Source organism: Brachionichthys hirsutus, chromosome 20 (genome assembly GCF_040956055.1).
Source record: "Brachionichthys hirsutus isolate HB-005 chromosome 20, CSIRO-AGI_Bhir_v1, whole genome shotgun sequence".
Taxonomy (NCBI): Eukaryota; Metazoa; Chordata; class Actinopteri; order Lophiiformes; family Brachionichthyidae; genus Brachionichthys; species Brachionichthys hirsutus.
Genome location: NC_090916.1, coordinates 3,928,810 through 3,949,761, shown reverse-complemented (window position 1 = coordinate 3,949,761; position 20,952 = coordinate 3,928,810). Strand labels below are relative to the sequence as shown.

The window sequence follows — 20,952 nt, the reverse complement described above, 5'->3', positions numbered from 1 at the left end:
TGTGTTCGAGCTTACATTCGCCTGTTTGCATTTCTGAAAGCAGATGTAGTACATAAACAAGTGGCAGACAAAGAAGGGAGCTCTGACCAACTCTCTCTAGGAGGTGAGGATAGATGTAGATATAAGGAAATGAAAATGTATTTGGACAAGGTGTGGAAGTTAAAAAAAATACATAAATCTGTAGTGTTTTCAGCACATTTAAATAACATTTTAAATATATTAGGCACACTAGACAAAGCTTTATTTGGTTTCATTATCTGTGTACTTGTAGTACTTTGAACATAATCTGATTTGTAGTTCCAGCTATATGAGCTGAAATAAGAGCAGTGCTGCCCCCTACTGCCTATGGAAAGAAAGACGCCTCAAACACTGAGCCAAAATATTTAGTAGGCACAAATCACAATAATGTAAGGATACTTTTTAAATGGTTTATTAGTAGGAAAGGTTAGAAATTACACAAATAGAAACGATTAGTCAATTAAAATCTAAATGCATAAAAGTATTACAAATTTCCATTGTAAAAGGTAATTTCATCTTCAGGCTCAAGCACAAACTGAACTGTAACAGGAGTGTGACTTTAAGTAAGCATACAACAGTGTACAACACGAATTAAATATGACAATAACATTAATCTTTGAAACATAGCACTCTCTTTTGTAGTCAGCAGATTACATTCACATTCTGACTGTATTTATACAGACAAATAATTGACAAAAATCAATGATAACCTCAAATGAAAATATACTAAATTCAGGGAAAAAAACCAACAACCAGATCAAATTACATCCAATGAGAATACTATTTAACTAAAGTTATATTAAAAAGCAAGCCGAAACTTTGTTCATGTGTGACTTGTGTGTCATCTGTGTTTTAAAAGAATCTCCTGACAGCTTTTGTAAACTTTCACCAAGCAGTTCAGCCTTGGCTTTGAACTCTGAAAACAAAGAAGGAAGATGAGTCAGAAATGCATCAATAAAAGGCACCGACTAGATCTAAAAGTAATTATCCAATAGGCGTGTTTCTTTATGATTTGGGGTTAGGATTGCAATCAATCTCACCTGAAACAAGGGTACAACACTTGACACTGCGTTAGGCTCCAGGGGGTCATTCAACAGCACACAAAGGTAGTAGATGATTTGATGCTGAAATATAAGCATCCAATATCAATCCAATCATCACACGTAAGTACAAACGGGCATAGTTAAGGTCATAATACATAATTCTATTAACTACATGAATTTGCATAAAAGCGATGGAGACATAAACGAACCATGTAAATAGCTTCATTGATGACGATATCCTTGATCTTGCTCATCTCAATAAATGAGGTGGTCTCCCGGCCCGAAGCGTAGCTGGAGGACATCTGAATGCCCAAGGAGCCGATGACGAGCAGCGACTCATGGTCCACCTTCACGAAGTGGATGTGCAGCATCATGCCAACCAGGGTGATGGCTATGGCTCCGGAGAGAACGGCTGTGTTCTGCGTGACACACGCGTGCAGTTAAGTGTATGGTTCTAATTCCCAATCAATAATAACACCGTCATTCACGTGCACAGATCATTAGTAGCATCACAAATTGCTGGTCCAGCAGAAGTATCTTGATTTGGTTTTACACAATTTAAATAAATCATAAGGAAGTTCTAGTAAGCTAAGAAGTACTGATTAAAAACAAATAAAGCTATGTATTCGACCGCCCAACCATCAATACGAGTACAAAATTATCATTGGTGCTTCCATTTAATAATAAGTAATCTAATAGGACGTAAAATATGGTTCAATAAAGAAATATATATACACATTTGTAATCCTGCTAATAAACACAAGCAATACGTTCCAGTCAGTGAAACATTGGTCTGACCTCTGTGAAGAAGAACACGGTGTATGCCAAAAGCCAAACACAGCAGGTGGACGCCATCACTCTGCCGATGGACACCTTTGGGGAGCTCACGATGAACTCCCTGCAAAACTCGGAGTGACTCTGATAGTCCAGAGATAACGCTTTGCCATTAATATCAGTAAAGGACTCAGCTTCCATCGTGAACCAAACAAAGATAGTGAAAGTCCAAGAAAGTCATTAGCCAAGGGAGCTCTCGGGAAAACACAAACAGCTAGCTTAATCAGCTAACAGTAGTTACAGGTTAGCATTGATGAACAGGCAAGGTCACTCGCGAAGAAGAAATTAAATGGGAAGAAAAATGAAAATAGCAATTTATACACTCATAAATATGATGCTAAACCTTTTGAGTCAAGTACAGAATCACAAAAGCGTAAATAAATAAGCAAAATAAATACGGTCCAGATACTGAACTTGTACCAAAGTATCACTGCGGATGCACTCGTTCCCTACACCGGCGTATTCATGTTGAATGTCATTTATTACGAGAGGCTGTTATCTAATATTAATTGTTGTCTCCGGTTACTACGCAAACTGCGGTGTACGCGGGTCAAAAAAAGAAGTACACCCTAGAGCAGCTGGAGTTGCAAGGTATTCTGGGAAACATCCGGTTTCGTTACATTCTTTTCCGGTTTCTTGAGTCCGACAAAAAAAAAGGAAACGTATTTTCTCTTCCGTTTTGGCTTTATAATGAGAACTCCACTGATTTCATCCTTTTTTTTTTATGTGTGTCAAAAAACAGCAACAACTAGCGAACAGCATGATAACTTAAATATCGAATAGATATAAAAACAAATGCTAACTCAAAAGCCTTCATTTCCCATCATGCCTTGTGTTTCATGACTTTTGAACTCTGGATAAAAACAAGCCGATCAGCTGGTAAAAAGCAGTGACAACAAAGGTGTCATGGCACTTAGAGAGTTTCCTTCCGGAGCCATAACTTTGTGACACCCACTGCATTATTTTTTGCGGTCCTTGTTTAACGACAGGATGAGTGGTGAAAGTCCGGCTGCAGATAAAGGAGCGAACGCGCTGCCGGGCTGCCAGGAGAGCTACGCCTGCGGGGGTTCGGATGAAGCCGCCTTTGAATGCGATGAATGCGGCAGCTTGCAGTGCTCCCGCTGCGAACTGGAGCTCCATCGGCAGCAGCATTTCTCGTCTGCCACAAGACTGTCTGTTGTTTTTTCTTCTTCTTCAATTCTGTGTCTTTTTCCACACTGTGTCAGTTGGAGTGACACTTGAATATCACAAAGGGAGGAGCGGAATCATGTTATGTTTTTATGAAAGGGAGTGTAAATGCTTGCTTGCAGTTGAGCTGTACTCTTGTATGATCCTTAAAAGCTTGTATTGATGCACACGAACCCATTTATTTTAAATGTGCGATTGCAGTTTGAAGAAAGATTAATCACATTCTCTGTGTCATTATAGGAAGTCACTAATATCTTGAGGTTGTAACGTTATCTTCACCTAAATAAACTACCGGTAGGCCGATCTGAAAACAATTGTCTGCAACATACATTCAAAAGATCTGAAAATCACCACCACCAGTATTTATTTGTACATTTGCTTGGGTAGCATCTTTATTTGCAACTCGTTCTTTTTATTTCTGTTAATTAACCATATATTGCAGTCAAATGTTAAAAGGCACAGTTCGGGTACGCTGACGTTTTCACAAAGTTCCTATTTGTAACTTCGCTCCATTGTGAAACCAATGAATGTTATAAAGTCAGAGCACGCCTCACATTCAAGTCATTTTAATGGTGGACCTACTTGTTTGTCAGTGACCAATGCAGATTTAAATGAAGCCCACAGAAGCGCCTCAAAATACATATAGAGCTCTGACCACTCTTTGGAGAAGGTCTAGAAAGAGAAATTAATATCAAATGTCACGATCCACATCCACACTGAGGGAAGTAAACATTTCAGTATCGTAGGCAACATTTACACTTTGACAGCCCGGGCAAATTGCAGAAATTAACTTTGTCCAGACGGAACCCTTAAAATGATGAGATATTAGATTAGAATCAAATTTAGCAAAAACTAAAAAAATAAATGATGTTATTCTTTTCCCGAAGGCCGGTCCGGCCGCTCTCCTCCATGCTGGTAGTCAGTGTTGTACGGGAAGTAGTACAGGTCATGTTTGACGGCCATGAGCAGGCCGGGGAGCCCCCTGCTGCCGCCCAACTTGGAGGAGAAGACGACACTCGGGATCAGGTGGTTTGCGGTTGCGTGGGGTGAAGGAATAGTCCTCAGCAGGTGGCCGTCTTTAAGACTCCATAATCTCGTGTAACAGTCTTGGCCAACTGAGGATAGCAAAAAGAAATGCATAGAGAGTGTTTCATTTTCCCATTCAGAGATGGAGAGCTGACCAGAATGTGTTTTTACCCGCATCTGTGTGATTGAAACTCACGCCATGTTCCGCTGGCGGAGCATTGCAACTGTACCCGAAACATTTTTAACAGTGAACATACTCGTCTGACTCGGTCGATTCGTCATGTACCTGCTAATAAAAGTCCCTCGGATTCACTGACGTGGACGGGCAGGTGGGCGTGTTCATTGTAGTGGCCTTTATACTCCCGCACCGGCTTTGTCACTCGCACATCCCACAGCTTGATCTGCACACACACAATTATAGAATACAAAGATTCTCCAGTAAGCCAGATAGAATAAATAACAATGAACTATTATTTCCTTTTTTTTTTTAGAGTGGATGAGCTGACCTGGCCCAGCATATCAGCAGCTAGCAGGTAGTTCTCATCTTGCAGGACGCGTACGGAGGTGATGGCCGACTCTTGATGGAAGCGGCTAGCCTTCCAGCTTTGATCTCTACGGCCGCGCTGTCGCAGGTCAAAGCTGAAGATCTCCCCTGATCGGCAGCCATTGAACAGCACAGGGGCCTAAGGGGGGGGCATCTTACATTTCTGAATGCTATTACGGTCCTTTGTCACAGTTGGGGAATAATCGATCAAATGTGAACTCGTATGTGCTTTAATCCGCGTAGCAGATTACTCACCCTCAGAGCAAACTGCTGAGCTAAGACGTCGCTGCCGGTGCTGTACGTCTGCGTCCGGCCCGTCTCGGCATCTTTCACTATCACCCTGCGGGACAGCCCTGCCGGCGCACGCAAGAAAACGACCACGTCTTAGATACGCAGGTTTGTGGGGACGAAAGGTGTATTTTTGGTTTCCTCCAAATTCAAGACAAATGTCTTATGTTTAAAAATGATCTTCAAAAGCAAAAACAAAATCCAATTTTTGATTCTACTCAAACCGGACCGGTGCTGAATGTCTTGTCAAACTGTGGGTGGAGACACCAAGCACATGACCACGCCGAGGATATCTTAAAGCTGCACAGCATCCCAGGCTGATCTAAGGAGAGAGAAATGTGAGAACACAAACGAAACGCTGCCACCTTCCACCTGCCACGGGAAGCCCGTGTGACGCGCGAGAAGATTCTACTCCAACCAACCCGGGTTAGAGTTGCTGAACAGAGAGGCAGGAAGTAAACTGACGCAGCCGGGGGTGTCTGCCACGCCCACCAGACACAGCCTGACGGTCAGCTCAGTCAAGGGAGTACGAGCAGTGCTGCAGTCTTAAGACTGGTGAACTGAAAATAAGCGGAAGGATACAAGACGTGCGAGTCTGGGTAGTTGACTGAGGCCCAGCAGATGGAATTCACCTGAAACACATTCACAACTTTATAAATAGTAGCAAATGTGTCAAACCAGAGCTACTCCGCTACAGCTGCTGACTCACTTCTACCTTGCGGTTGGTGAAGTAGAGGTTGTCGCACATTTCCACGGACAGAGATCCCCGGCTGCTGCTGCTGCTGCTGCTGAAGTTCATGATGCCGTACTTGCAGCCTCCGTGCGACACATCGTTGACCGTGAACACTCGTTCAGACGTCGAGTCTCCCTGAGATGAAGGAGAGGAAAAACATATAAACGTAAAGCTCCAAGCAGCTTCACAGAACCAATCGCAGTAACCTGAGACGGGTCGACACCGCTGTGAATGTCATGCACTTTGACAAAAACGTTATTCTCATGTATTGTGTATATATATATATATAAAAATGTAAAGCCTACAGCTCCAAGTAAGTTGTCTTTGTTCTGTGTTCACTGCATTTAGGTTAAAACAGAGTGCGTTTTCTTACCACTATGAGCCTGAAGTTGTCAGTGTTGGGGCTGCTGTTGTCTGTGCTCTGGATCTCTAGTTTGTGGCGTCTCATTGCACTTACTTTTACCTCGTGGACGCGCCTGGATGGCAGAAACGTAACCATGGCAATATAGGTCAGCAACAATCTCGGAAAATTCAAAAGTACGTTTGTGTACATGTGTTGTCTGTTTGCCGTTTGGACGAACATAAATAATTTGGGTTCCTCATGGAGCTGAAATATTCATTCATAAAATTGAATGAAGTCAGGTAGTGGAATATTTCAGTGTCCAGCATGTTTTTGAACCCCAATCTTAAATGATTACAATCCTCACGACTCACGAGTTGCCGGTAACGCTCCAGAGAAGATGCACTCGACACAAACAGAAGTGATTATCAGTAGTTAGACATTGTTGGCTTTTCTGTAATGGTTTGCAGCTGTCGATGCCGTCTGTATAAAATGAGAATGGTTCTATGTCCATGTGTGTGAATGCAGACATACAGTTTGATAAAAATACCTGCAATAGGAGTTCTCCGGTAACAAGCCAAGGTGTCTTTTCTGCAGTAGTAGTGACATGTTCAATCCTGCTCTTGGTGCTTTCTGCAAAGATAATGCTCGTGCATAGTAAACACTCACTTATTGGCTTAATGAAAAATATATGTGGCAATAAAAACAAGTTCATCAACTTTCAATGGTGTTGAAAATGGAATAATCTTACAATTCAAAAATATAAACCTTCTCTTCCTAAATGATGTCACACCAGACTCACCTTTTGGGGGTTTTCATCCTCTGCAAGCATTTTGTTTCGCTCTTTCTCCCTTTCTTTCTCTTGCAGCTGCTCCGTGGTCAGTGGATTGCAGTTGTTATGTCCCGGCAGCAGGCGAAAGTAACGATTTTTCTCTGGGTCAAAGTAGAAACCAGGCAGCTCTAGAGACAAAACAGGTACAGTAATAACTATACAAATATCACTGAAGATCTTGTGTACACTAGGAATGAAAATATAATAAAGCCTTAATGTCGGCTTGTGTTTATATAGCATAAATTCACATATATAGCACATATTCATATATATAGCATATATTCAATTATATAGCACAAATCTTCTAAGAGCATGCATCAGACGGAGTGGGATCTGATACTGACCTGGTGCAACAGTATTGCTGGACTGAGATGAGGACGAGGAAGATGCTGTAGACGAGGAGGAGGAGGAGGAAGAGGAAGAAGTGGTCTGGTTGTCACGTCTCCAATGATTTGCTCTTGGAGATGTCTCTGCATTACGCCCAGACCTTGAACAGACCACCACACGACATTAACCAACGGATCAACTCACAGATATCGTCTGTGCATGTTTCTCAAACGTGTACATTTCTGCTTGAACATACCACTGTTCGTCCGGTGTCGATCTTTGTCGGTTGCTTCTGTACCAGCTGCGTTGACCGGCACCGTGTCTCCGGTAGGGTCTCTGCCCGTCCCAGTCCCACCGGTTCCACTTTTTCATTCCTGTTGTTTAGATCCCGAAGTGAGGATCACGTCACGTTGTCTTTCATCTACGTCTGTGTGTACAAAAGTCGTCGGTACAATGTGCTTACTTTTTAGATGCTCAATAGCATTATCGAGCTAACATTAGCTACAAATAATTTTAGTACAGCTACCTGATATGAAACAGCAGTAAGAATAAATAGAGTGATGATATGCGTAGTAAAAAACCTAAATAATAATAATTTTCTTTTTAAACTACATATAAAGTTAAAGTTTTAAGGTTAGCATCGTCGAATTGTAGCTGGCGGCCATGTTGTCCCGCCTCTCGGTGAGACTCATTGGTCATTCTTTAACAATAGGTCGTGACGACACAGATATTCATTGGTTATAATGTTTAGAAGCATTTGCCACGCCTGACTATAATAATATAGGAAGAAAGTAGAAACATTCTTTTATTAATCCCTCTTGGGAAAATTACTAAAGACGGTCAATTACCGATTTTACAAATTGTAAATTATCTATCTAAAAATAACAGGTTATATTACATGATGGTGGAAGGACATCAAAAAATTATAACAAATTAACCATTTGAAATTATTTCAAACAGCGATGTTTGCAATTATGATGACGAACTAATTTAATTTCATGAAATTATGACAATACTACGCTACATTATATTTTACTTGGAGGACGAGAACATTGATTTTGACAGATTCCTCCGAAGCCACGCCCAGCGTTTTGATGCTGCTGCTCTATTGGCGGAGCGCACATAGCCCCACACCTTATTGGCTGTCGTGTGCCAATGTGTGTGTGTGTGTGTGTGCGCGTGTATACGTAATGTGTGCATGCCTATGTGTTTTTTTTTCGTAAGGGTCCCGAACTACATCGAGATTTTGAATATTACATTTCAGTCTAGCAGTAAAATGGCGACTGTCATTCATAATCCTTTGAAATCGTAAGTATATTTAAAAATATTCTATGCAATTATTGAATAGTTTTATTGCACGCTTTGATGTGCACAGTATTTATCAGCGTCCAAAGCGCGATTAAGTTTCATTAAATAAAACAAAACAAAACACTTTTCTCAGGCATTCGGACATTTCTCTTGCATTTAGCTTGACTGCATGTGTTTTACATTTGCAATTCAAACCCATGTGCACGCAAATGCATTTCCAATCCGCGTGTAAAACGTCCACTCTTGCAGAAAGTTGCGATTGTTCACATTCTCTTTTTTGGGGGGGTTGCATGTGTTTTGTCATTGCTCGTCGGCTGAACTTGCAATAAATAAATAAAATCATGCAATCACGCACAAATAGAGAGCGACTCTTGGTTCGCTCACTCTTTATCAGCGGATGTTGAATACACGCCTCAGTGCATATCAGATTATTGTATAGAATAATAGAGGATTAATCATTTTTCATTCATGTAGCGGAAAACCTGCAATGCAATACAGGAATAAGGAACGTGCGTATTTTGAGACTTTGAAACAGATAAATATTGTTATCGTCATATATTACCAATAGACACACGAACAGATTTGTTTGTAACATATGATAAATTTACTGAATAAAAAAAAGTAATGCAAACATGCTGCATAAATTGTGTGTTCAATTTAACCTTTAGCAACATAGATGCCTCCTCTGTTTGCGCAGCATTAACGTACAGCTCGGTCTGATGAATGAATGAATCTCTGTCCTCCTCATGCTGGCGACAGCAGATGTTTACCACCAGTCACGGGACATGCACAGAGTGCGACAGTTTAGCCATCCCAAAATCTGCTGAGCATAAGTCAAATCAAAGTTTGGAGCAGCTACATTAAACCTCACACAGCTTGAGCTCATAAATGATCTGTTTGCACAGTTGTTTGATCACCTTTGTATGTTTTTTTTTTGTTTGTCTGCAAGATATCCTGGACAAGCTGTCAAAAAAGATTTTGATAAAAGATTTCGTTTGCATGGATCTTTGGCTGAATAAGTGTTGATTAAATGTTGACTTGTAGCCGTATATAGATTCTTGATCACTTTTTCCACGTTCTTAAACACTGTGAAATGTCTTTTTTTAAAATGTAATTTTCCCAATACCATGTAAAAATATTACTTCATGGCCAATCAAAGTACAAATTCCCAGATCCAGCAGGAAGCACGTTTGTGACATTATCATGGTGATGTCACCATAGTGTTGGAGGTCCAGTACGCCCTCTGAGTTCTGTCCAGGTGTGTAATAGTACTAGCCTACAATTTTTAGATATGCAATGAACTCAAACATAAGTTATCTTTTTAAACATTAAAAGAAAAGTAAAAAAAGAAAAGAAAAAATTATGATGATCTTGTTTTATAGAGCTCCGTGTTCTGTTGACCCAGCACTTACGAAAAGTCTCTAAGCTGCTGTATTCTACCAAAACGGATTATAATGTGGAGCATGCAGATAGGTCAAATGTGTGTATTTTGTACATGTATGTGTGTGTGTCGTTAAACATGTAGAGCAGCAGATTAATAAGAGCGTCCCGGTATTCTCCTGGGTCCATCTGCTGAGAGAGGAAGAGGTACACGCAGAGATGGACAGACTGATGCTGGGTCAGAGGGAGGGAATGGAGGGAGGGAACCCCCATCTGCCCATCATATATGGCTGGATGCCCCACACATAACAACCCCATCCAATATCTGGGATATAATATGTGTATCTGTACAATGGAGGCAGGACTCTAGCCTCCCAAACAAATGTAAGGTCATATATATATGAAGCGGTGCGCTAAAAGCGAGACGTGGGAGATGCTGTTGAGTTCTAGTCTTCAGGCTGCAGTGTGTGTGTGTGTGTGTGTGTGCGTGTGTGTGCGTGTTTGAAACAATAGGCCCAGCTTGTCATCTGTTTCCAGGATGGGGATGGTAAATCATTATGCACTCAATAAGGATGTCGTTATAATCATTGCCTGCTTTATTTTTTATTTTTTTTGTCAGCACTCAGCTCCCAACGATGATGTCATCATCAGGCAGAAGTAAACGCTGCAGACTCACGATACGTCCGGCCGCGTCTTTAAGCGTCCTTACTTAGGATTCGTTCTAATGCTCGTTTCAACAAAAGGGTGCTTTGTGCGTGAAATCTGATCGGCCTGTGCAGCGGGACGAAATGAACAGCTGACACGAGAGGTTCAATGAAGGATGTGATTCGTGTGCAGAGATGTTGCATTATGTCTCAGCATTGGGATGGCATTCTGATGAGCAGGCCCAAGTTCATTCCCTGCTTTGGTAAAATGATTGAGAGGATGTGGGATGAGATTAAAGGAGATGGTTGCTTTGTGTGTGTGTGTGTGTGTGTGTGTGTTTGCGTGTGATGCGGTCAACATGTGTGAGGCTTTTTATATTGTATATATGTTTGTTACATGCATGGTTGGTTGTGTAGCTTCCTGCCCTTCCCCCATTATGCGTTAGGGAGCGTGAGTGAATGATGAACGTTGGGGGGGGGGGTATCCGTCTGGCTGCATTTACTGCATGCATTTATACAACACCCTCTGCAGAGGGGCGAACTCTGGCCTTTGTCTATCTGAGCCTGGTTAATGGGAATGTCCGGGAATGGTTTCCTGGCGTGGGGAATTAAATGGCCAGGATTTTCTTTTCCTTTTTTTTATAGAAAGCTTCATGCGGTGATCAATCCTGCTCTTTTCCTTCCTGCTCTGCAAATGGAACTGGCACATTTCCCTCTCTGTGTGTTTTCATATGTGCGGGTGGGGAAATGACACGAGTGTTATTTTTCACATATTCCTCCGGAGACACATTTTCTCAGCGATTCCACACTGAATCTGAGTTTTTACCTCAGCCCCCCCCCCCCAGCCCCCCATCCTTATAACATCACCTTTCCACTAGAACAAAGCAATAGCATGTGAATGTGGGTTTCTTTGCAACATCGTTTCCTAGTCTGCCCCCCCCCCCCCCCTCCTCTGCCTCCACTCTACACCTTTCCCTTCATTCCTTTTGTGTGTCTGTTTTGCATGGACAAGCTTGTGTGTGTGCGCATGCATGTGCGTGTTGGTAGTTTTGAGAGAGAATGAGCGTAACATGGTTTGAAAAGGAACACATGTGCCCCGGGACATATCCCCCCCCCCCCCCTTTCCTTCACGTCCTGCCAGTTTAGCTCCTCCTCATCTTCATTTCCCTCCTCTCTGTTTTTACCCTCTGCTCAGCCTACAAACTGCCCCTATGCCCTGCCCTGCACCACCTTTGGGGCATTTTAACCTATTTGAGCCATCCCTTTATTTTCTACGTGCTGAGAAATGCTGTGAAGGTAGAATTTGTTACACAGCTCAGCAGTGGCTTCGTTCGTTTCAGAATTGTCAAGGTCAAAGACAATTTTCACTTTATTCTGTAAACGTGAGTTTCTGCTTTCCAATTGAGGTCACAGGAAAAAGATTTGCAATTAAAATTGTGAAACTTAAGAGATGCAGTAGCTAAAAGTAAATGAATGAATCTCTCATGCGTTCAAGGTTCACGTAACGCGAACAAAGCATAAATAGAATACTGTATGTCTTTATTTGTAATATTCTGTGTCTGTCCTGCCGGTTTGTCTGAGGGTCTCAGGGGTCTTAGAGTGTTAGCCTGGATGCTGCTTCAAAGCAGAGGGCTCATTAAAATGATTGACAAAGGTGCGATTATGCTCAGCAGGGAACCCCCCCCCCCCCCGCCATGCTGGAAGCAAAATGGTAATTTGTTGGTTTTTCACTATAAAGAGAGAAACACAAAAATTCTAATCCCAGAAAAGAAATGAAAAACATCAAAGCATTTTCTAATTGAACTGATAATTATTTGGCTCATAAAATGTTTGAATTACAATGAAATGGATTCTTAAAATGATAGATAGATAGATTTAGTTCACCCAAACATGACTCCAGAGAGAAGCATGATAGTGATTTATTACGCTAGTGCTGACTTCTTTCAATGATGACTCATTCTGTTTAGCGTAGCAGATGAGAGAGCGTGCTGTGAGTAACGTACAACTGACAGAAATACATGAATGGAATGACAGAACACATCCAAATAGAAAAGTACTGACTGATGGAGCCGCTTCTTCCCCTTCGCCAAGTCTGAAAATGTATAAAGCCCACAAAGCTTTACCAGGAAACATTGATCCTCATCTGTTTTGTGCTTGTCGACTGATTGGCTGTCATACACAAGGTTGCTATGGGAACGATTGAGACAATGCAACTCACAGCAGCGTAGATTCCACCAGTATCCAGGAAGCTGTTGACCAACAGGAATGTTTCTCCCTGACATGCAAAACCCCAACTTACATAAGCGCCATTGCTCGGAGCAGACATGCACTTGGGTTTCCGATGGTTGAACCGAGTTCACGGGGGGGGGGAGGATGTCTCGGGACACGTAACCCATATGGAAATGGTCTTTGCAGTCATACAGACACACACACAGACTCTTTACTCTCACTGAGGCAAAATGCATGAACACAAACTTGCAGGAGACATGCTAGATTATGCAAAAGCGCCCCGAGCCGCCTGGGGATGTGATGCAGGCGCTTTGTTGTTGAAAGTGGGACAGAAACATACAGATGATACGGAGAGGAAGGAGAAGTGGGCCAAATGGAGGAGAAGATTTGTCTCTAGTCCAGGAAAAATAAATAAATAAATGGTGGTACCAGAGCCAGCGCTATACTTCTGGGAATGTGAGGTATGTGACAGGAAGTCTCTCGGATTTGTAAGAATCACAGCGACTCCTGGTTTGTCCGACAGCAAAATCATCACACACTCCAATCCCCCTCCTTCAACAACAACAACAACAACAACAACCCAAACACACAGCTGTGTCTCTCATCATCTGTAGCTTTCCTGCAAAAAAGCTGAGCCAGCAGATGCCACATATGCTAAAAGTCAGAAATCTGTCGGACACACAGGTCAGAGCCGCTTTGCTTGATGCTACTGTTTTACACGTGACGTGCTTCCTGTGCTCTGCTTCAGCTGGCTCGTTGTGATCATGAACAGACACATCAGATATGAACTCAACAACTGTGTCTATGCGCTGGTTTAATTTGCACGATGACACTTAATAGATACTAACAGCAAATAGAGGAATGGAAGTGATGAACTGTACCAGGCCGACCTGCTCGTGGTGTAAATGTAATATTTGAGTCCAATTTGTTTGGTGATCGAGCTGAAGGGCTCAACGGGCTGGCTCGTACTTCAATTTCACCAGACACCCAGCACATGTTATTGCCATTAACTGGCCTAAAGATGTTAACATTGAGCTAATAGACCTTCATCGGCAACTTCATCAAATGCTGAACGAATAGGCAGCTGTAGAAGTAAGTGATTAATAATAATGCTTCTCCAAACAAATCAAACCAGATCTCTTTATTAAAGAAAGACTTCCTCTTACAGGATAACACGGGCTTTTCTTCCGTCTTTGCCGGTGGTGTTCTGTGACTGTCGTTCCGTCTGTGTCCAGGTTAGGTGACCAGTTCTACAGGGAGGCCATCGAACACTGTCGCAGCTACAACGCCCGGCTCTGCGCCGAACGCAGCGTGCGCATGCCCTTCCTGGACTCGCAAACTGGTGTTGCACAGAACAACTGCTACATCTGGATGGAGAAGTGCCACCGCCAGCCAGGTAAGCTGCATCAATTCAAACCACTGACACATTCTAATTAATGTGGATCGTTTCTTGCTGTAACTCTTATGTATGAAATGATTATTTTAGCCAAGCATAAGGGAAAAAAATCAGAAATACATTTCTGTCAAAAGATTTTAAAAAAAAACATGCATTAATCTGGCCACCAATGCAGACTCCTTGAAATCTAATGATTCCGCTCTAGCTGTAGAGGTGATGTTAGGTAGGCCCCGTTAGGTAATCCCCTCCTCTGTAAACTCTGTGAGGTACGACACGCTGATTTACCCTGAGACTGAGAGTCAGAATGTTTTGCGCTCATCTGGGTCGACTGTACAGTCGAAGGGAACAATCTGTTCTTTCCTGAGCGCCGGACACAAATAGACTTCTTTCCATCTTGTATGCGCAGCCATCCAGACAACACCCTATACTTTGTGGCAGACCTAACTCACATTATAGTGTGTGCATTTATGTTTTCTTCCCCATCAGGTTTGCCATACTGTTCTGAGCTTTAATGGCAGAACGCGAGGAGACACAAGGGACGAGAATGAAATATTAAGTAAAGTCCAGGATTTAATATAAGCCATATTATCAGATGCCTACGAGCATTTTGTATCGTAACCACGAATGGACAAACCTGACACTGCCAATATAGACGGCCTATCAAGTGCTTTTCATGAGGCGAGTGGTGCTCAGTTGGTTGCAACCACCCCGAACCCTAATCCTAACCCTAATCCTACAATCTGGACCTTTAATTAGCGTTTCCACCTTGATCTGATAAAGTAGGGGGGCAGTTCACTGTATGTGTTTGTGTTTGTGTGTGTCTTTGTGCACACACGGATCACAATGAAAGTTTTGTTTAAATGGTATGCTCGCCATTGGTTGTCTCTGCATGTGTTTTTGTGTTTATTTGTGTGTATCTGTGCGTGCATCCAGGCCGGGGAGCAGGACAGATGTACACCTACCCTGCTCGTTGCTGGAGAAAGAAGAGGCGACTCCACCCGCCCCTGGACCCCCAGCTGCGCCTGTGTGAGCTCCGACTAGGTGAGACGATCAACGTTGGTGGCTGATGATGGTTGCTGTGCATTTCCAAGCGTGGACAGCACATACGGGTGCATCCGTTACCTTCATCTAAAGGCAAAGCGGAGTTTAAAATACTTAACGCTTGTGCCTTCCTGATGTCACGTATGTCTGTGGGGAGCTTTGGGCCCGCTCTTTCACATTAACGCTCGCTATCTGGCCATCTGGCTCTGGTTAGCCCGTCTCTCTCTCCAGGTCTCCAGGTTCATTCTCTCCCCTGAATCAATGCCCCCTCTCTCTGTTCTCTGGCAGCAGACACACTCACACATAAGTGCACACCCACACATGACTCTCGCCCTCTTTTGCAGCACAGAAGCACCCCAACTGGGCCTCTATAATCATTTGGCCATGAGGCATTAGAATGTAAGTGAGTCATATGAGTTGGACGTGTGTGCATTTCTTACATGTGTTTGTCTCCCGGTGTGCATTTGTGTGTTATCGGGGATTTTGTATTTTTTTTTTCACCAGCAACCTGATAAGGGGGGAGAAATAAAGGCAAGCCTTTATTCCCCCCCCCCCTCGCTGTCTTCCAGGCGCAATATAATACTCCTGAGCTTTCCGTTAAGATGGATTCTGCTTCAAGCAAAGGGAATTTCTGAGAACTCCCCAGAGAAACAACCAACCAAATCATTGCTTTAGTTAACAAGAGCAGCGAAGCCTTTGTAGACTGTACTGAGAGTAGAAGTCCCCAGTTTCATTTTGCAGGGATCCAATTCTGCCATTTGGCCCAGATATCTATCATAACACGGCAGAGGAATGTGAGTCCCCCCCACCCCCTCTTTCAGGCTGGCTTTATGTTTATTTCATGCTTCCTGAGCAGAGAGGTTTGTCTCTATGTCTGAAGATACACAGCGGCTCTGTCGCGCTGTAGCTTTGAAACATTTGGAACACAGAATTTAAATCCTTCCGTTGACGATCTCCTGCTTTGTCTCCACGGCTCAATATAATCTGCCTCGCTTTAGCAACTGTGTTGCTCGTCATCGATGCTAAATCCCTGTTTGATCTGATGATAAATATGAAGAGGCACATGCATATAATTAGTATGTGATATCACATAAAGCCCAGTTTATATACTCATAACTTCACCATTTAATTACTGTATATCATATCTCATTAGAGCCGCATTCCTGAGCTGTGATGGATTTTACTCAACTGAATTTGATGGGTAAATTCAGCGGAGTGGCCCTTTAAGATTAGCAGAGGATTCTGATCAATTTGCTGGCTGAGCACATTCAGGCCACAGTTTGCCCTGGAAAGATGAGGGCGGGAGGGCGGGGGCGGGGGTGTCTACAGACAGGATAATGGGTGAGGGCAGATGAAGGAGGGATGTTGAAGGAGGAAATGTGTATGATGTGTCATAGGCAGAGAATCCTAAGAGGAGGAGGAGACACAGATGGATCATATCTCTGCAGTGAATAAGAATGGTATCCTATTCTCCTTACCAAATCCCTTCTTTCATTCTGGTTTCATGGAGCGCTGCAGTTAGTCCGGGGAAATGAAAGCAGACAAAGTCAAAGCAAGACAGAGAGACTGAGATATTGGGGGTGTAACATAATCTTATGAGCTGCACTCCCCGCCTTTATTTATGCTTATTGTTCAGCTTTAGTTTTTCATTTGGCTCGACTCCTGCTCCTCGTCCTGCCACTGCTGATAAGACTGTAATGAATAAAGAAGTGCTATTGCTATATGGAACGATATATACCGGTATGTTTTCTGTTATCCTTTGTCCCCCCCCACCCCCAATCAGAAGCTGAACTGGCCCCAAAGCGTGAGGTTCCTCCAGGGGAGGCCACAGCATTGGAGGCCCTCCTGAGGGGGGACAGCCTGCTGGATAAAAAAAACAACGTCTGTAAAGAGGAGGAGACGTTGCTGGAAATCCAGGTAATCAAACGCAGTATGGGTGAGTTATATAAATACGTGTACTTATGTAGCCGTGTCAGAGTTCTCTTTGTGTGGATGCAATAGAAACACCAAGAACCTAAAAAGAGCTTACGAATGAGTTAAATGATCAGTATGATTGTTGTTTTTTTTTTATCCAACCCCTCTGTGCTCTTGTGCTTTTGCAGCGAGTTCTTGAAGCGGAGGAAAATGGAGACGGTTTCCACGACGATGAAGACTTTGAACTGGATACTCCAAAGAGGAAGTACAGGAACAGAGGCAAGGTGAGTTCATGTTCACCTTTTATCCAGATCATGATCCTGACATGGTGCACTTTGGGCTTCAATTGATCGATGATCAATTAAAAGTACTTAACAAATACATAAAAATTTATAAATATGCTCTTTGGAATGAAATCTGAAATGTCACACATCTGTCTGTCGGAGGTTTCGATCTCATGCTTGCGTTTCCTTCCAGAACAGAGGATCCAGTCGCAGAAGGGCGGAGCCTGTCAACACGGACGACCAGGACAAACCTTACGTTTGCGACAGTAAGGGAAAGCGCGGCCTCTATTTGATCTGAATCAGAATCACAGTGTTTCCTCTTCTTCTCAGATCAGGCTGAAATAAATAAAAGGCTTCCTTTTTTTTTTTTTCATGATGAATTATAAGGAAGCCTCCCTTGACTAAAGCCAGGGTCCAAACCACCTCCTTCTGTTCTCAGAGCAATCCTCTGCAGCATGAAGACAGAGTATACCGTTAACCCCGACCTGACTAGCATGCCTGTTTCATACTTGGGCAGGACCCCCCCCCCCCACCCCCCCAGCAATGGATTGCCACGGGGCTGCAGAGAGAGATAACCAATGCTCGAGCAAATGACTTTCATCGTCGTTTTGTGTCTTGTCCTGTCTTTCCTTTATTATTTGCTTTTGTGTCTTCTCTGTTCCAGATAGATACAAACAAAAGCATAACTCAAAAAAGGCTGAAGAAGGTATCTGATCCTGTCACCGTGTCTTTCTAGAGGCTCCAAGAAGAGCAGTCCTGTTCATGATTGGCCGTTTTGCTCATTTGGTGTGGGAATGGCTGACTGAATGCTAATCCCTTAGCGCTATCTAATGCTTTAAGACTTAACGCTTGCCCGGGGGGGGGGGTCCCCCCTTCCTGAATTCAGTGCATGACCCCTCCCCCCCCCCACACACACACAGCTTCTCCGTGGGCCTTATTGCTCACTCTTTGCAAAGCATGCACCAAATACTGCTTTAGCAGCTGCTCACACCGAGGGAAGCATGTTTTTTTTTTCCGAGTCCTCGCTAGCTGTGATGTGATCCACAGATGTAGCCATGGTAGAAGGAATGTCTCAATATGTTCCGTATGGATCAGCTTTAATTTGATTTCACGCTGGGAAGGTGGAGCTCGGCAGCGTTGTGGTCAAAGTTTTCAATTTCGGCTCGGATGGAATTGACCGCGAAAAGTGGTTAAAGCGATGAAAACAGCAGAAATATACGATATATATAAATATAAAGCTTCTACGATGGCTATAACTCTAGTTTGCTCATTTATAACTATTACATTCTAGACTTCTGATTATTACTGGTGTCTGTAGCGACAGTAGGGTGTGACGCCGCCTGCCTATTATGGTCTGTTATAGGTACAGTAGGTGCTGTGTCTGAATCTATTTAATCCCATAGTATAGTTTTGCTGGCTTGGTGCTCCAAATGTTAATCTATTTATGTTTAGCTTGTATTACAGACATTTTATTTTTTAAACATTTCCCTATATTGCAAGTAATTGCATTTTTGTATAAGTCTAATTAAGCAAAGTAGAAAATCACACATTTGTGTGAACAGAACCTTGGAGGATCTTTCAGTTTTCTGTCGTGATCTTTATTTGCAGAAAACAGCGGTGAAGGTTGCAAACTGTGAGAAACGGTGTCCATGAAATGTGCTCCACTGTGATTTCCTCTCATGTGCGAGCTGTTGCACGGCGTTTCAAGTAAACCTGCGCTGTTTCACGTACAGTGTGCGGAAAGCGTTACAAGAACCGGCCTGGCCTGAGCTACCACTACACTCACACTCATCTTGCAGAGGAGGAAGGCGAGGAGGAAAAGGAAACAGAGATGGCCCCGTCCCCCCCGCCACGGTGCTCGGATAACCACAAACGTAAGATGCGAACGAGCATTTAGCACAGGTCAACAGGTCAGCTTCAAGAAAGAGACTGATTCTTCTTCTCCTCTCAACAGCTCAGAAAGGCCCGGATGGCGTCATCATTCCCAACGACTACTGCGACTTCTGCCTGGGAGACCAGGACTCCAACAGGAAGACAGGCCAGGCCGAGGAGCTGGTGTCCTGCTCAGACTGTGGACGCTCCGGTGAGTCCAAACTCCAAAACACGGAAGACCTTCTCCACAACGTCAGAGCTTCTCCACACATCTCTAAACTGTTTGCAGGAGCAAAGACTCCTGACTTTGCTTTGTGAACGCTCTCCTCATCGCTGCCCCCCCCCCCCCCCCCAGGTCACCCCACATGTCTGCAGTTCACTGACAACATGATGCAGGCAGTGAGGACGTACCAATGGCAGTGCATAGAGTGCAAGTCTTGCAGCATCTGCGGCACCTCGGAGAACGATGTACGTATAATCGTACAATGGAAGAGAGGGAAGTCTAAAAGGCCTAAAAACAATCTCTGGGTTCTCTAATGGAGATCCTTTGCCTTCAGCCTGTCCGACAATAATCTATATTTATTTTACTATACGTGACAACCAAACATCAAACTCGTAAATAACACCCTGATGTCGTTTTCTATTTCATATCAGTGAATGATGCAGTTTTCTAATAGTCAAACGATTCCATCATCTCCTGATGGTGTTTCTCTGTTGTTGTTGTTTTCTTAACTGGCCACTTTTATAGCTAAACGCCCTGACTTTCATCCGACAGGATTTCAATCCTTTCCCATCAGTGTTAATATTCATCTTCTGACTCTCTACACTGTTATTTTTGTAGCTATGCGTGCGTTTAGGATGCTGATTTTGCTTTTGCCGATGCAGGACCAGCTGCTGTTCTGTGATGACTGCGACAGAGGATACCACATGTACTGCCTGAAACCTCCGATGACCCAGCCTCCAGAAGGTACCACGGCCCTCCCCAACCTTTTGCTGCAGCTTGGTCGATACCAGCTACGTTCTGCGTTGTACTTAGCAGAGACTGCTAGCAACGCTTGTGCATGGAAACGGGAGGAAGACGAGGATTTCAGCTTCTCTGATCTCCGTTTGTTTCTCTGCAGGGAGCTGGAGCTGCCATTTGTGTCTGGACCTGTTAAAGGACAAGGCTTCCGCCTACGGAGAGGCATAACTGATTGGACACTCCTCTCTACACACACACACACACACACACACACACCGGTTTATATGTTTGTACCATTACATTAACAGTCCGTCATGCATTCGTATTAGCAAAGAAACTGCCTCTCAAACACAGACGCACAACAACAACAACAAAAACACACACCAGTGCATTAGCAGGCTCGGGGCAGCTTCTCAGAGTCCCCCCCCACGGATGAAAAACGCTCCAGATGCTAACGCCATCTCGACCATGAGTCAGCTGACGGCAGGCCTGCCTCTCAGTCGTCTCTCTACCTCACCACTAAACTGATGGCGCGGCGCCAAAGCGAAACGATAGCTGACACTGTCTTGCACGTGCGCACGTGACAGACACGCGTGTTTTCTGCAGGACAGCCGGAATGCTTGGATGCTCTCCCCGGATTTGATTTAGAAGTTTCTGGAAGTCCCTCAGTGTTTGCTGAGGCCGTTTCACTTGCTTGTCTCGAGTGGGTCTGACTAACGTCTGTTTAAATTCCTCCTTCAGCTCTGCTCC

At 43.6% G+C, this 20,952-nt stretch overlaps 3 protein-coding genes across 3 annotated transcripts; 1 reads left to right on the top strand and 2 right to left on the bottom strand.

The window, feature by feature from the left end:
* Positions 1–473: 473 nt before the first annotated feature.
* Positions 474–2,046, bottom strand: pigh (phosphatidylinositol glycan anchor biosynthesis, class H). Its single transcript, XM_068753903.1, has 4 exons — positions 1,860–2,046; positions 1,271–1,480; positions 1,059–1,142; positions 474–934 (listed from the first exon to the last, which is right to left on the bottom strand). Exons 1-4 carry the CDS (start codon positions 2,034–2,036, stop codon positions 860–862), a joined length of 546 nt encoding a protein of 181 aa, XP_068610004.1. The 5' UTR covers positions 2,037–2,046; the 3' UTR covers positions 474–859.
* Positions 2,047–3,460: 1,414 nt separating this feature from the next.
* Positions 3,461–7,545, bottom strand: wdr21 (WD repeat domain 21). The gene is made up of 13 exons (XM_068753754.1): positions 7,430–7,545; positions 7,191–7,333; positions 6,817–6,974; positions 6,565–6,647; positions 6,048–6,150; positions 5,657–5,809; positions 5,524–5,573; positions 5,364–5,443; positions 5,171–5,263; positions 4,909–5,006; positions 4,616–4,792; positions 4,396–4,510; positions 3,461–4,198 (listed from the first exon to the last, which is right to left on the bottom strand). The coding sequence occupies exons 1-13, from the start codon at positions 7,543–7,545 to the stop codon at positions 3,954–3,956; spliced, it is 1,614 nt and encodes a 537-aa protein (XP_068609855.1). The 3' UTR covers positions 3,461–3,953.
* Positions 7,546–8,377: 832 nt separating this feature from the next.
* On the top strand, positions 8,378–20,430 carry dpf3 (double PHD fingers 3). The gene is made up of 12 exons (XM_068753581.1): positions 8,378–8,481; positions 13,970–14,130; positions 15,064–15,171; positions 16,955–17,088; positions 17,274–17,369; positions 17,563–17,635; positions 18,034–18,075; positions 19,103–19,243; positions 19,324–19,452; positions 19,597–19,709; positions 20,127–20,208; positions 20,363–20,430. Exons 1-12 carry the CDS (start codon positions 8,378–8,380, stop codon positions 20,428–20,430), a joined length of 1,251 nt encoding a protein of 416 aa, XP_068609682.1.
* Positions 20,431–20,952: the final 522 nt, after the last annotated feature.

Bases quoted from the DNA above. Each gene is read 5' to 3' on its own strand.
- wdr21 (XM_068753754.1), bottom strand. From the start codon at position 7,545: ATGAAAAAGTGGAACCGGTGGGACTGGGACGGGCAGAGACCCTACCGG. The intron at 6,648-6,816 runs GTGAGTCTGGTG...TTATCTTTGCAG, and splicing joins AGGATGAAAACCCCCAAAAG to AAAGCACCAAGAGCAGGATT. The intron at 6,151-6,564 runs GTATTTTTATCA...TCTGCCATCCAG, and splicing joins CCGGAGAACTCCTATTGCAG to GCGCGTCCACGAGGTAAAAG.
- pigh (XM_068753903.1), bottom strand. From the start codon at position 2,036: ATGGAAGCTGAGTCCTTTACTGATATTAATGGCAAAGCGTTATCTCTG. The intron at 1,143-1,270 runs GTTCGTTTATGT...CTTATATTTCAG, and splicing joins TCAATGAAGCTATTTACATG to CATCAAATCATCTACTACCT. The intron at 935-1,058 runs GTGAGATTGATT...CTTTGTTTTCAG, and splicing joins GTGTTGTACCCTTGTTTCAG to AGTTCAAAGCCAAGGCTGAA.
- dpf3 (XM_068753581.1), top strand. From the start codon at position 8,378: ATGTGTTTTTTTTTCGTAAGGGTCCCGAACTACATCGAGATTTTGAAT. The intron at 19,244-19,323 runs GTAAGATGCGAA...TCCTCTCAACAG, and splicing joins GTGCTCGGATAACCACAAAC to CTCAGAAAGGCCCGGATGGC. The intron at 19,710-20,126 runs GTACGTATAATC...TTGCCGATGCAG, and splicing joins GCGGCACCTCGGAGAACGAT to GACCAGCTGCTGTTCTGTGA.